The 16,211-nt window shown below is 37.4% G+C and overlaps 1 protein-coding gene across 2 annotated transcripts in view; it reads right to left on the bottom strand.

Annotated features, from left to right (window-relative positions):
• The window catches only part of TEX9 (testis expressed 9), a 99,002-nt gene that overhangs the window by 50,109 nt on the left and 32,682 nt on the right, over window positions 1-16,211 (bottom strand). For both annotated transcript variants that reach the window (XM_057488836.1, XM_036929719.1), the window contains exon 10: window positions 6,690-6,824. In XM_057488836.1, coding sequence (XP_057344819.1) covers window positions 6,690-6,824 — 135 coding nt within the window. The remainder of the gene's footprint in view (window positions 1-6,689; window positions 6,825-16,211) is intronic.

Here is a 16,211-nt window from a genome sequence, read left to right as displayed (position 1 = left end):
CTCTACTATAAAGCCATAGTGATCAAGACAATTTGGTACTGGCACAAGAGCAGAGCCACAGACCAATGGAACAGACTAGAGAATCCAGACATTAACCCAGACATATATGGTCAATTAATATTTGATAAAGGAGCCATGGACATACAACGGCGAAATGACAGTCTCTTCAACAGGTGGTGCTGGCAAAACTGGACAGCTACATGTAGGAGAATGAAACTGGACCATTGTCTAACCCCAGATACAAAAGTAAACTCAAAATGGATCAAAGACCTGAATGTAAGCCATGAAACCATTAAACTCTTGGAAGAAAACATAGGCGAAAACCTCTTAGACATAAACATGAGCGACCTCTTCTTGAACATATCTCCCCGGCAAGGAAAACAAAAGCAAAAATGAGTAAGTGGGACTATATTAAGCTGAAAAGCTTCTGTACAGCAAAAGACACCATCAATAGAACAAGAAGGATCCCTACAGTACGGGAGAATATATTTGAAAATGACACATCCGATAAAGGCTTGACGTCCAGAATATATAAGGAGCTCACACGCCTCAACAAACAAAAAACAAATAACCCAATTAAAAAATGGGCAGAGGAACTGAACAGACAGTTCTCCAAAAAAGAACTACAGATGGCCAACAGACACATGAAAAGATGCTCCACATCGCTAATTATCAGAGAAATGCAAATTAAAACTACAACGAGGTATCACCTCACACCAGTAAGGATGGCTGCCATCCAAAAGACAAACAACAACAAATGTTGGCGAGGCTGTGGAGAAAGGGGAACCCTCCTACACTGCTGGTGGGAATGTAAACTAGTTCAACCATTGTGGAAAGCTGTATGGAGGTATATCAAAATGCTCAAAACAGACTTACCATTTGACCCAGGAATTGCACTCCTAGGAATTTACCCTAAGAACGCAGCAATCAAGTTTCAGAAAGACAGATGCACCCCTATGTTTATTGCAGCACTATTTACAATAGCCAAGAATTGGAAGCAACCTAAATGTCCATCAATAGATGAATGGATAAAGAAGATGTGGTACATATACACAATGGAATACTACTCAGCCATAAGAAAAGGGCAAATCCAATCATTTGCAGCAACATGGATGGAGCTGGAGGGTATTATGCTCAGTGAAACAAGCCAAGCGAAGAAAGAGAAATACCAAATGATTTCACTCATCTGTGGAATATAAGAACAAAGGAAAAACCGAAGGAACAAAATAGCAGCAGAATCACAGAACTCAAGAATGGACTAACAGGTACCAAAGGGAAAGGGACTGGCGAGGATGGGTGGGTAGGGAGGGATAAGGCGGGGAGAAGTAGGGGGGTATTAAGATTAACATACATGGGGGGGTAGGAGAAAAGGGAGGGCTGTACAACACAGAGAAGGCAAGTAGTGATTCTACAACATTTTGCTATGCTGATGGACAGTGACTGTAAAGGGGTTTATAGGGGAGACCTGGTATAGGGGAGAGCCTAGTAAACATAATATTCGTCATGTAAGTGTAGATTAGTGATACCAAAAACAAAGAAAAAAAAAAAAAAGGGCAGTTCCTGTGTGGTAACCTCCAACGAGTTCTACACAAGGGTATAAAGGGCATATAAAAGTGTAGGCAAAGGGTCTGTTTGTGTTTATACAGAGGATCAAAGCCTAATTGGGCTACCCCGAAAATGAACTAATATACGATATGAAAAAGAACTTCCAACATCTGCACTCTCTGGAAGACTCATGCCAGAAGATGATCATCAAAAAACCCCAACAAAGATCCACGCACTGCTACAGCTGTAGATGCACTCATCCCACCAGTTCCTGGACTTGCCATGGGAATGAGGAAGGAGATATCTAAGCTGGCCTGTGCATACAGTAAAACAACAAATTTGACTGGATCTATACTGTTGGAACTCAACCAAGAATTTGGAGAAGTGCAAATTGTAGCGCTCCAAACTCTTACAACTACAGACTATTTACTGTTAAAAGAACATATAGCATGTGAACAGTCCCCAGGAATGGGTTGTTTTAATTTGTCTGATTTCTCTCAGACTGTTCAAGTTCAGTTGGACAATATCCACCATATCATAGATAAGTTTTCACAAATGCCTAAGGTGCCTTAATGGTTTTCTTGGTTTCACTGGAGATGGCTGGTAATTACAGATATGCTTTGGTTATGTAACTATACTCCTATTATGTTAATGTGTGTGCGCAATTTAAGTAGTAGCTTAAAACCTATATATGCTGAAGTTACTCTACAAGAAGATATGTCAAAGAAATAATCAATCTTCCCATGTTTTCTTCCGTCTGCTACTTCTATAGCTTTTCTTCTTCCTTCCTAATTACAACCCTTAAATAGAATTCGTGCCTCATATCAAATTTACCGAGTATCATAACTCCTCCAAGTGGTAAAGATACCTCAAGACAAATGCTGGGCATAGAAGCCACAGGGAATAAATCTGCAAAGAAGTAAAAAGCTAACCTTTTCAAACAATAAGGCTTCCCTCTCACTTACCAACTTCACATTTCCCTGTATGGCCCCCGAAGATGACTGGTTAGCCAGAGACGGGTAAGATTCCTCAAGGGAGGAACAACCTAAGACAGGCACAGTCGCAGGGGGGCCATCAGGTGAGAAATTGGGGATCAACAGAGGTGAGGCTTAGAACCTCACCCCCCCTGTTCTGAGAGAAATCTTCTGCATACGTGGATGTTTTATTGCCCTTGTCTAGCTTGGATTAACACATAGTCTACAGGCACACACCTGATCATCTACATTTGCTCTCTTACAACACTAAACTATGTTTTCTACCTTTATCTTGTATCTACCTACCACTTCAGCATTTTATTAAAAATAATAATAATAAAGAGAGAAATGTGGTATCCACATATAAATCAAGTATAAAAACCAAATGAGTATTCATATTTGAACTGACCGTTTAGAGTTCATAATGCATGAGCAAAACCGAAAGCTTCTGTGATGACTCCCCTTGTACTGTTCACTATGTAACTAATTCATTATGTAAGAATTTGTTCTACATGTAAGAACTTGTTTGTTATGCCTCAGAAGATTGGAGACTGACGAAAATTAGGCTTGGGGTGGATTAATGATTGTGCATTGAGCATTGACTCCCCTATACAGAATTTTATTGTTGTTAACAACCATTTGATCAATAAATATGAGAGATGCCCTCACAAAAAAAAAAAAAAAAAAAGGACAGACTTCCAATGGTAAAATAAATAAGTAACCGGGATGTAATGTATAGCATAAGGAATATAGTCAAGGTATTGTAACAGCTTGGTAGGGTGATAGCTGGAACCTAGAATTATGTATATAAATGTTTTATCACTGTGTTGTACACTTGAAACTAATGTAATGTAATACTGTGCATCAACTACCCTTCAATAAAAAATAATTATTTAAAAAAAAAAAATGGGTGAATGATATGAACAGACACTTCTCCAAAGAAGAAATTCAGATGGCAAACAGGCACTGGAAAAGAAGCTTCATGTTGCTAATTATCAGGAAATACAAATTAAAACCAGAATGCAGTATCACCTCACACTATTTAGGATGGCCAACATCCAAAAGACAAGGAACAACAAATGCTGGTGAAGATGTGGAGAAAGGGGAACCTTCCTACACTGTTGGTAAGAATGTAAAATAGTTCAACCATTGTGGAAAGCAACATGGAGGTTCCTCAAAAAACTAAAAATAGAAGTACCATTTGAACCAAAAATTCCACTCCTAGGAATTTTCCCTAAGAAAACAAGATCCCAGATTCAAAAAGACATATGCACTTCTATGTTTATTGCAGCACTATTTACAAAAGCCAAGATATGGAAGTGACCTAAGCATCCATCAGTAGATGAATGGATAAAGAAGATGTGGTACATATACATAACGGAATATTATTAAGTCATAAAAAGAAAACAAATCCTTCCATTTGCAACAACATGGATGGAGCTATAGAGTATTATGCTCAGTGAAATGAACCAGGCGGAGAAAGACAAGTACCAAATGATTTCACTCTTCTGTGGAGTATGACAAAGCAAAACTGAAGGAACAAAACAGCAGCAGACTCAGAGGTGGGGAGAGGTGGGGGAGGGTGTGTGGGGAGGGATGGAGAAGGGGATTGAGGGGTATTATGACTGGCACACATGGTGTGTGAGGGTTCACAGTGTAGCACAGAGAAGACAACTAGTGACACTGTGGCATGTTACTACACTGATGGACAGTGACTGCAATTCGGTGTTGGGAGACTTGATAATATGGGTGAATGTAATAACTATAATGTTGCTCATGTGAAAACTTCATAAGAGTGTATATATCAATGATACCTTAATAAAAAAAATTTTTTTTAAACATAAAACTCAGACATATGGCTCTTGATATCTACCCAAGATAAATGAAAATACATATTCAAAGGCTTACATGTCACTTCATGGCAGCTCTATTTCTAATAGTAAAAAATTGGAAAACAAACTTAATGTAATCAACAGGCCATATAGGTTGGTATATTTATACCATATGTAAAATTATTAAGAGTAAACTGCTGTCACATGTAACAATGTGGATGAATCTCAAAATAACTGTATTGAGTTACAGAAGACACATTTTTAAAAAGACTAAAAAGTTCTAAGAAAAATGCAAATAAGTTACCTGGAGATGGGGGTTAGAAGAAAGGCATGAATCTTAGAGAGACACAAGGAAGCTTTGGGGGGGTGATATATTCATGATCTTTATAATGATGATTATTTCACAGGTATACACATCATCAAATTTTATACTTTAAATATGTACAGGTTTACTGCATGTCAATTATACCCCAGTAAATGTGAAAAAATAAATATTGAAATATATATACCCAAAAATATGCAAATAAAAAAAATGTGCCACACAATTAAAGTATCACTTTGAAGGTTCCTTCTTTGACCAGCCTTGTTACTGAGTTAACAATAAATCTTTTCAAAGAACCAGATTTTGGTTTTATTTTCTCTATTATCTGTTTTCTATTTTCCCTGAATTATGCTTATTATACTCTCATGTCTACTTGCTTCAGTTTTTAATTTGCTCTTTTTCCTTCTTAAATTGAAAGCTTTGACCATTGATTTTCAACCCTTTTTCATTTCTAACACAGTATTCAAAAGATAAAATTCCTGGATGAGAAGTTTATCTTGAATAAATCTGAACTGTTTTTATAGTGTTGCTGGTTTTACTTATTTTTTTATTTTATTGGAGAATCGTTGATATACAATATTATATTGGTTTCAGGTGTACAACATAGGAATTCAACAGTTGTGTACATTACAAAGTGTTGATGGCTTTAAACTAAGTTGTTCACCAAGTCCTCATTACCTGAATTTGCAAAATGACTAGCCAGAATTAGGAGTCATTTATTGTTATGGAAACAGGTTTTTCCTTCTACTTCTCTAATGTATGTGCTAAAAGAGAGATCAAATCTACAACAATTATCAGCAAATCCTGACATATACATGTTGTTTCTTCATGTTACATATACATTGTATTGTCTTCAAAATCTCTTCAGAATGCACCAAACTGGAAATAATACTCTAATAAAATGCTAATTATTTGCAGGTTTGTAAAATTACTTCCTAACTTGTTCACTTATAACTTCTATTAACATACTCCAGTCATCATGCTGTCAGTGACAGCTCTTGAACATGAACATACTCTCAACATATGGCATAAACTATCTCACAAAAGAGATCTTAAAAGTCTACAGTCACTGTAACATATTTGCCTCTGTTACACCTTTTGGAGGATTTATCAACAACAGTTTAGTTCTATATCCTATAAGTGTTATTCACTTAATCCAAAATGTATCATGTGTGTGTGTAATGAGGGTGGCTCTTAATTTAATCATCCAAGCCATTATTAAATTATTAAATATTGTCCTAAGGGAGAGATTCCACTGGAGTATCACTTTCAGGTTGAAAAAGACTAATAGCCAATATTTACAGAGTGTACAAAAGGCTTTCTCAGACACCGATATTGGAGCTTTCATTCATTCAACAGATAATTCAGGAATTGAGTGCTAATTCAATGCAATCATTGGCTAGAAACTAGGGATAACAACAGTAATCCTCACAATAACATCTTAACAGTGGTTATCAAAACGTCTCAGAACAAGGAGCATCGGCATCACTTGGGAACTTGTTAAAACTGCCCATTTTCAGGCGGTACCTCAGACCTACTGAATTAGGAACTCTTGGCTTGGGGCCCAGGATTCTATGTTTTAACAAGCCCACCAGGTAATTCTGATACATGCTCAAGTTTGAGAGCCACTGCCCTCAAGTAAGCAGCCTCTCTGCATTATAGATTAGAAAACTGAGGATCAGAGAAGAGATACAGACTTGAGATACAAGAGTCTTTTTCCACCATTTGTCCCCAGAGATTAGAAAAGCATCTGGCATATAATATACATACAAAAAAGATCTGTTGGATGAAAAAAAAATGAATGAATCCTCCAAAAAGTTGTGCTATTATCCAATTATGGTAATACCCAAGCAATATAATCCTAACTTACTATGTACACATTGATAATGAATGTATTTCTTCTGAAAAGAGAAGTGTTCGTTATGACATCAAGAATTATTTTTAAAAACTATTATTTTTGACCCTTGCATAAAAGAAGTTAAAGGAGATCACTAGCCAAAACTATTATTTCCATACCTTGTTATTTTGCCTTAATTTACTTAACTCCAATTTATACTTTTCTGCTTCCTCTAGAGCTCTATTCAAGCGAACTTCTGTAGCACTTTGATTAGTGGCAGCCTGCTTTTGTAGTCTTGTTTTACTTTGTAATTCCTGTATAGTAAAAGAGATATATGGAACATTTATAAATATACCATAAGTTCTATTATTTTTCAACATTTTCCATGACCATATTCCTTATTTTCTCCTACATTTATACATAATACACACACACACACATACACACAGCACACTAGAGGCTGAGCACTGAGTGACAGAAGTCTCAGGAAATTTTAACCTGGACAAGTTTTAAGGAAATATATCCTTAAAGATGTAGCTGCAAATTAGGCTTTCAAACTTCTTTTTGGTTTGGAATTTTCTGCCTGTTTTTATTGACTCCAAAATAAAATATACATGTCCTGCACATTTGTTTTATAAGCAATTCTTTATTACTATTGTTCTTCCTTTGGAAACCTCCCAAAATACTTAATGTAAGGCACAAACTCTCTTATAAATACTGTGTTTATGTAAGCCTGAAAAATACATCATTTAAGATGTTTTTGTTAAATACAGAGCATTTACATTAGCCTTATAGGAAAATCCCAATTCTGAACAAAAACAACAGATCTTACGGATTATTTTCCACATCTTGGGGTGGATTTAGGCCTGCACTTCTGCAAATATTCTGAGATACTGTTGTAGAGAGTCTACAGGCCACACTTGAAGAAACAAACATACAGGATAAACTCCAAACTCTACCATAACTTGGTACTATAAATTTGTTCTCATGCCACAGATGTTGCCTTTGGCTCTGTCAACATCACTTGACTCTGTTCCAAACAGCCAAGATGTTTCTTGCCTGAGCCTTTGCTCACATTCTTCCTTCTGCCCTGACCCCTCCCTATTCCTCATCCTCACTGGCTAGCACCTACCTATCCTTTAAGACTCAACTAGTGCTGTATACTAGGGTTCTACCTCTTTTCAAGAAGCTTTCCTCAGTATCTTCCTCACTCTCTTCCCTGGTTGGATTAGGTTCCCCTTCTCTAGAGCTTCTATAACACCTTGGTATACATACATCATAGTACCTGCTGTGTAGAACTAAAGCTATCCATTTACTTCATTTCCCCCATTATAATGTAAGTTCCTTGAGGATAGGAACTGTCTAATTTCTGTATTCCCAGCACTTTAGTGGCAGGTAAAAGGCACTAGTTTACTTAACCAAATTTATTTTGTAATAACAACTCACTCTTCTTTGCATCCCCTACAATGCCTAGTACAGAGCCTTATACAAAACAGATACTTAATAAATATCATGGGATTGAAATGATGCAGTTAAAAACACAATTGTCTGTTTTCTTCTTTTATAATTTTTTTCTCCTGGCTGTTATCACTATGTTTTATTTAAAAACTGATCTCCCTGGCTCTGAGTAATTAGGGGCAAAACAAAACAAAACAAAACACATGCTGCTCTTTATGTATGTTTCTAAACAAACCAAACTGTGTATGGATACCATCTGCTTTCACCAGCCTTCTTCACAGCTTTGTGGGTGGTAACTGCACTAAGAACAAGCTGGTTTTATCTCACTGTTCACATGGAAAAAGCAGAGATTCTCATTAGTTACAAAGTCCACAATTTTTGCTGCCTCATTTCAGCCTCCTCTCAGAGAAATATGGAAATGGATCTGTGCCCCTCTCTTTCCTGCTGGTGACTTTGTAACTTACTACACAGAAAAATGAAAGCCACCCTCTACCAAATGATATCACCCTACCCCTGCATCAATATTGCCCATTTCTTGGGAGAAGTGAAAAAGAAAAAGAATAGCCAGAAGAACAGTAAAGGAGGACAAAGTATTCCTATATGAGTAAATCCACTAAAGAAAGAGAAAAACCTTATCAAAAACTTGGAAACATTTGTTTTCAACCATACACAAGTACTTTTTACAAAGTTCAGACAAGATACTGAAAGTGTTATGAGAGCACCTGCATCCTGAAAATAATAAAGTGAATCTATTGTTAACAAAACAATCAGGCAGTTTACATAGTGTTAGAGAAAAATTTTCTGAAAAATCTCAAGCCCTGAACTTTACATTAATTTTAAAAGAAAAGGCTGGATAGCTTAAAAAAAAAAACAAGTCTAACTTTAAAATTCAAATACTACGAGGTCAAAGAGGAAATAATTTGCCATTTTCTTATCATTTTTAAAGCATTCCTAAGGCACTGAGAGAGGGCAAGGAGAGAAGTATCTATCAGTAGACACTGCACAAGATAAAATGTAAATGTTTTAAGAGTAACACAAATTACCATAGTAATTCGGATGAAGAACAAGCAAGATGAGGACACATAAACGATCAGATAAGGTTCTAGAAACAAGTGGCTAACATACAAAAAGCAATAAACTTAGAACCAGAGAACCAGCCAGCTGTGGCAGACTGTTTTCACATCCAAAACTGGGAGTAACAGTATCTATACCAAATAGGTTTTACTTATTCAACACATTTATCAAGCACTTCTGCATGCCAGGTACTGTTCTACATGATGGGCACGGAATAGTTAACCAAAGTTCCTTCTCTCATAAAGCTTGCATCACAGAGGAAGAGACAGATCGCACATACATACAGCACACACACACACTCATCTGTAATATATGGTAGTGATTTAAGGGTTATAAAGAAAAATAAAGAAGCGTAAAAGGAAAGAGCAATGGGGGCAGGGAGGTGTGAATACTTATTTAAGACAGAGTAGTTAGGGGAAGACTTCCAATCATGTGAAAATGATTAACATAAAGATCTGGAGGAAAGAATTACAGACGGGAAGAACAATGAAGACAAAGCATTCATAAGGCACTGAGAGAGGGCGAGGAGTAAAGTATGTATCAGTAGACATAGACTTGAGGCGGGAATTCAAAGATCAATGAGGTGGTGAGTGTGGCTTCAGTTAAGTGATACAGTCACAGTGTTAGGTCTGAAGAGAAAAAAGCAGCGTGAGCTTAGGTAGGCCTTGCAAACCCCGCTAGGAGTCTGTACTTTATTCTCAATGACGTGGCAAGTCTTTGGAGGATTTTCAGTAAGGCGTGCATGTGTGTATGTATGCCATGACCTAGGTTTTTGAAGGATTACTCTAGCTAATGTGGTATTCTACTGAGTACAAGAATACCAATTTGGAGGTCATTGGAATAGTATAAGTGAAAGATAGCTTGGACTTGGGTAAAGCAGTGAGTTTTAGTAAGTGGTTAATTCTATGTATTTTAAAGACAGAATTGACAGGACCTGTTGGTGGGCAGGATCTAGGTGTGGGGAAAGAGAAGGATCCAGATGACTCCTGGATTTTGGCCTGAACAACTGAATGTCTTTTACTGAGAGGGGCAAAAGGAGAAGCAGGTTTGTAGAGGTCAGGGAAGCAGAAGCTCCATTTAGAACACAGGAAGGTTAACATACCAAGCAGATATACCAAGGGGGTAGCAAGAGGTGAGTCTGGAGTCAAAGAAGAGGTGAGAGCAAGAAATAGAATGTAGGGGTGATCAACATATGTATTGTATATAAAGCCATGGAAATGAATGATAACATCTAAGCATTGGACATAGACAGAGAAAAGAGTCAAAGACTGAGTGCTGGATGTTTCATCCAGGCTGGTAAAGGTCATGAAAATGAGGGAGAAAATCATGAGTGTGGTGCTCCAAAGCCAAATAATAGTGTTTCAAAGTAATATGTGAAATATTGCTGAGATATAAATTATTACGAGGAATAATAATTGACTAGAACTGGCGATGTGGATTACTGGTGACCTTGCTGAAAAGGTTTCAGAGGCAAAGTAGAGACAGAAGCCTAACCAAGTAGTTTCAGGAGAGAATGGCAAATGAGGAATAGACATTGAATAAAGACAAATATTTTAATAAGCTTCGCTATAAAGGAAAGCAATGAAAGAGAGCTAGAGGTAGATGTGAAATGTTTTGAAAAATATTTATTAAAGATTCTATAGCATGTTTGTATGTTAATATAACCCAATAAAGTACATTTCATTTTTGCAGGAGAAAGAAAGACAGGATAATTACAGGAGTAAAGTCCCTGAGCAGGAGAGAGGGTAAGGGATCCAGTGAACAGTTCTTTAGTGAAGAGTCTAACACTTTAGACAGAAGAGGTAATAACTCCTTGCAATGAAGGGGAAAGCAGAGTAGATGAGTATAGCAGTTGATAGGGGACAATGATAGAAGGAAGAAAAGTTACCTTTTGATTCTGTTTTCTTAGTAAAATGGGGCAAAGTAATGAATTGAAAATGGGAAGGTTGGAAGACATATTAGAAAGATAAGAAAAGATCTATTTAATAGTGACTTCTTAAAGTGGGAGAGGGAACTGACTTCTCAAAAAGTAGGAGAGGAAAATGCCATTACACTTCAGATTTGTAAATACATTTAAAGTGGGACCAATTCACTTGGCTGTGTTATTTCTGTCCAGCCACAATCACTGCTCATGAGTAGGCGTGCCACAGTAAAATTTGTTTAACTAGGGTTGGGTTTTGTACACACACTATATTGGCAAGGAAATTAAAAATATATGCAAGGCATAATTAAGTGCTATACCATGAAGCCTATGTGAGGGAAGAAGGCAATAAAGAACATGGGGGAAGGGGTAGATCTATATAATAAAAATACATAACTAACATATGCACCCCTATGTTTATCGCAGCACTATTTACAATAGCCAAGAAATGGAAGCAACCTAAGTGTCCATCAGTAGATGAATGGATAAAGAAGATGTGGGACATGTACACAATGGAATATTATTCAGCCATAAGAAGAAATAAATCCTACCATTTGCAACAACATGGATGGAGCTAGAGGGTATTATGCTCAGTGAAATAAGCCAGGCAGAGAAAGGCAAGTATCAAATGATTTCACTCATCTGTGGAGTATAAGAACAAAGAAAAAACTGAAGGAACAAAACAGCAGTAGACTCACAGAATCCAATAATGGACTAATAGTCACCAAAGGGAAAGGGACTGGGAAGGATTGGAGGGAAGGGAGGGATAAAGGGAAAAAAGGGCATTACGATTAGCACACATAATGTAGGGGGTGGGGTACAGGGAAGGCAGTATAGCACAGAGAAGACAAGTAGTGATTCTATAGCATCTTACTACGCTGATGGACAGTGACTGTAATGGGGTGTGTGGTGGGGACTTGATAATGGGGGGAGTCTAGTAACTACAATGTTGCTCATGTAATTGTATAGTAATGATACCAAAATAAAAAATAAAAATAAATACGTGACTACACACAACTATCATTATGTATGTGATAGTAGTTTGTAAACCATACAGTATTAAACAAAGGTAAGGTACCATTAATAGCATGACATTACAGGATAAATATAGGTAAAAACATTAAAAGCTTTCTTTGCAAGATAAGGAAATGACTTGAAGTAGTTGAGAAAATGTTTATGACGATTTCTGCTATGAAAGCAAAAAAGAACAAAACATTTTAGGAAATAACAGCTTGGTTTTAGCTGGAGCAAAAGATAACAGACAGTGAACATTTTTTATAAAGGTGATGATGATAAGAATATTATGTTACTAATGATAGGACTGTTCATGTATCTATGGTGAGAGAAACTTGTGCAGTGTACCTACTGACTTCAAGATGACTAAAAACACAAAACAGATGAAATCTTCCAGGGATGATAAAATAAGGACCTAACATAAAAACTCATTGTAAACAACTAGAAAAAAATGGACAAAATATAATAAATGTTTAGAGATACTGGAAAACAGTAGGATTGTCATGTCTGAGAGAAGAGAAACAAATGTGGTAGTCCTACAATTATTCCAGGATTCTACCTGGAAGGAATATTCACACTGTAGATACAGGGAGAAGAAATACAAACAGCCCTAGATGTCCACTGAGTTGAGGAGACAGAGACCAGAGTTGGAGGAGACTGAGGGAGCTGAAAACTGTGTGGTGGGTTCAAATCAGGAGGAACTACATTAGGAGAGAGCTTCAGGAATGTACATAGGAAATCCCTTGAGTCTACTGAGGACTAGTACAAACCTGCATACAGGAAAACTCAGTAAGGCCAGCCAAAGAACAATCAGGGAATTGTAAATAGAACAGGTTCCATAGCTCACACAGGGTAGGAAGATATATGAGCTCTAACTAGCAAGAATGGAGAGTCCTCCGTGATCATCTGGGGCACTGAGTGGAGATTCTGGAATATTTCTTTAGGGTAAGTTTTAGTGGTAAAGCTGAACTATTTCTGGATGCTACTCTAGACACACCCTAGCAAAACTTAAAAACAGACATCAAAGGGACTTAACTGGAAAATAAGTACCTGTCAAAACCCAACATTATCTTCAAAAAACACACTAAACATGGACACTTAATATTCAATTAAAAAGAGGAAAAAAGTAACAAAGAACAGTTGAGGAAAACAGAAAACAAACAGAAACAAACAGTGTTCACAATGTCTAGCATCCAGAATAAAATTACCAGCCAAGTCAAGAAACAGGAAAACAAGATTGATATCCAGAAGAAAAATTAATCAACACAAATAAACCCATAAATAAGAAATATAACAGATCTGGAAGAAAGGCTGTCAAAACAGCTACCTTAATTATATATAAGTACTTAAGCAAAACATTAATATAATAAAATGATAAACTGAAGATATAAAAGAGAATCAAATGGAACTTCTACAGATCAATAATATAGCAATATGAGCGTTTCATTAATTAGGAATAAGAGCATATTAGACACTGCAAAGAAAAGATCAGTTGAACTACTGAAGATGCAGCAACAGAATATATCCAAATAAAGAATATGAAGAAAAAAGGGCTAAAAACTAACAACTCATCAGTGACCTAACATCACTGATATACTATCACTGTGATAATATCAACTGGTCTAACAAAAGTATAATGGAAGTCAGGTTAGGGGACAAAGGAGATACAGGAAAAAAATATTTGAAGAAATTATGGCCAAATTTTTCCAAATTTAATTAAAACTATAAATACAGATTCAAAAAGCCCAACAAAAATTCAAGTAGAATAAACACACTCCCCACACAAAACTCAGAAGCACATCATTTATTATGAAATTGCTGAAAACCAGTGACAAAGAGAATGTCTTAAGAACAGAGATAAAAGACACTAACATACAAAGGTAGAGAGAAAAGAATTAGTGTGGACTTTTTGTCTGAAACGAATGACACAACTCAGAAAACAATAGGAGGACATCTTTAAATACTAAAAGTAAACAAAAATTGTCAACCAATAATTCTTTATCTAGTGGAAAATACTCTTCAGAAATTGAAGGGGCAAACACATGAGTACAAAACTGGTGAAATCTGAATAATATCTGTGTATTGTACCAATGTCAGGTTTCTCGTTTTGATATTACACTACAATTATATTAGATGCTACCACTAAAGGAAACTGAGTGAAGGGTACACAGGACCTTGCTGTATTATTTTTGCAACTTCCTGTGAATCCACAATCTTTTCAAAATAAAAAGATTTTTCTTTTAAGTAAGGAAAAAAATATTTTTCAGAGAAACAAAAACAGAATTAGTGACTAGCAAACTGACACAACAAAAATTTAAAGGGTAGTTATGTCAAGCAAAATGTGGAAAAAAAGATGTACAGAAAGAATACCAAAAATGGTAAATATAAAGGCATTTTTGTATCATAACCTTTTAAAAATATAATTGATGATTTAAAGAAAAAATATTGTGAGATTTACGACATTTAAAAGTAAATATAGACAGGAGGGGCGGAAGATGGCGGCATGAGTAGAGCAGCGGAAATCTCCTCCCAAAACCACATATATCTATGAAACTATAACAAAGACAACCCTTCCTAGAATAAAGACCAGAGGACACAGGACAATATCCAGACCACATCCGCACCTGAGAGAACCCAGTGCCTCGCGAAGGGGGTAAGATACAAGCCCCGGCCCGGCGGGAGCCGAGCACCCATCCCCCCAACTCCCGGCGGGAGAAGAATAGGCAGAGCGGGAGGGAGACGGAGCACAGGACTGCCGAACACCCAGCCCCAGCCATCCGGGCCAGAGTGCAGGGCCCTGGATGCTAGGGAAACAGGGCAGCAAGAACAGTGAGCAGGCACCAGAGGCCGGGTGCCAGAGGACACCAGAAAAGCGAGCGACCATTTTTTTTTTTTTTGTGCTGTTTTTTTTTGGCAAGCGCTTTTTGGAAGTCTTAAAGGGATAGGGACCCCAATACTAGGGAAACAGGGCAGCAAGACTGGTGAGCAGATGCCTGAGGCTGGTGCTGGAGAATAAAGAAAAACGAGCGGCCACCTTTTTTTTTTTTTTTTAATTAAAAACTTTTTTTTTTTTAATTTAAATTTTTTTTTTTTTTTTTGTGGTCAATGTATTGTTTTGGCGGGTACTTTTTGAAAGTCTTAAAGAGGCAGGGCGGGACACTTAATCCAGAGGTAGGGAATCTGGGGATCTCTGGGCACCCTAACCCCTGGGCGGCAGGGAGCAGGGAGGCCCCTTACGGAGATAAATAGCCTCCAGGCCGCTCCCCCTCCAATGCGACTCCACCACTTTGGAGCAGAGGCACGAACCAGGCCACGCCCACAGCAACAGCGGAGATAAACTCCATAGCAGCCGGGCAGGAAGCAGAAACCCTGTCTGCACGCAGCTGCCCAGCACAAGCCACTAGAGGTCGCTGTTCTCCCAGGAGAGGAGGGCCACAAACCAACAAGGGAAGTTCTTCCAGCCGTCACTCTTCCCAGCTCTGCAAACTATTCCTATCACCATGAAAAGGCAAAGCTACAGGCAGACAAAGATCAGAGAGACAACACCAGAGAAGGAGACAGACCTAACCAGTCTTCCTGACAAAGAATTCAAAATAAGAATCATAAACATGCTGACAGAGATGCAGAGAAATATGCAAGAGAAATGGGATGAAGTCCGGAGGGAGATCACAGATGCCAGAAAGGAGATCGCAGATGCCAGAAAGGAGATCACAGAAATGAAACAAACTCTGGAAGGGTTTATAAGCAGAATGGATAGGATGCAAGAGACCATTGATGGAATTGAAACCAGAGAAAAGGAACGCATAGAAGCTGATAGAGAGAGAGAGATAAAAGGATCTCCAGGAATGAAACAATGTTAAGAGAACTGTGTGACCAATCCAAAAGGAACAATATCCGTATTATAGGGGTTCCAGAAGAAGAAGAAGAGAGAGGAAAAGAGATGGAAAGTATCTTAGAAGAAATAATTGCTGAAAACTTCCCCAAACTGGGGGAGGAAATAATCGAACAGACCACGGAAATACACAGAACCCCCAACAGAAAGGATCCAAGAAGGACAACACCAAGACACATAATAATTAAAATGGCAAAGATCAAGGACAAAGAAAGAGTTTTAAAGGCAGCTAGAGAGAAAAAGGTAAAAAAAAGTACACACTTCCAATGGTAAAATAATAAGTAACCGGGATGTAATGAATATAGTCAAGATATTGTAACAGCTTGGTATGGTGATAGCTGG

This window comes from Manis pentadactyla, chromosome 11, assembly GCF_030020395.1.
Source record: "Manis pentadactyla isolate mManPen7 chromosome 11, mManPen7.hap1, whole genome shotgun sequence".
NCBI lineage: Eukaryota > Metazoa > Chordata > Mammalia > Pholidota > Manidae > Manis > Manis pentadactyla.
This window is presented reverse-complemented; position numbering and strand designations above follow the sequence as displayed.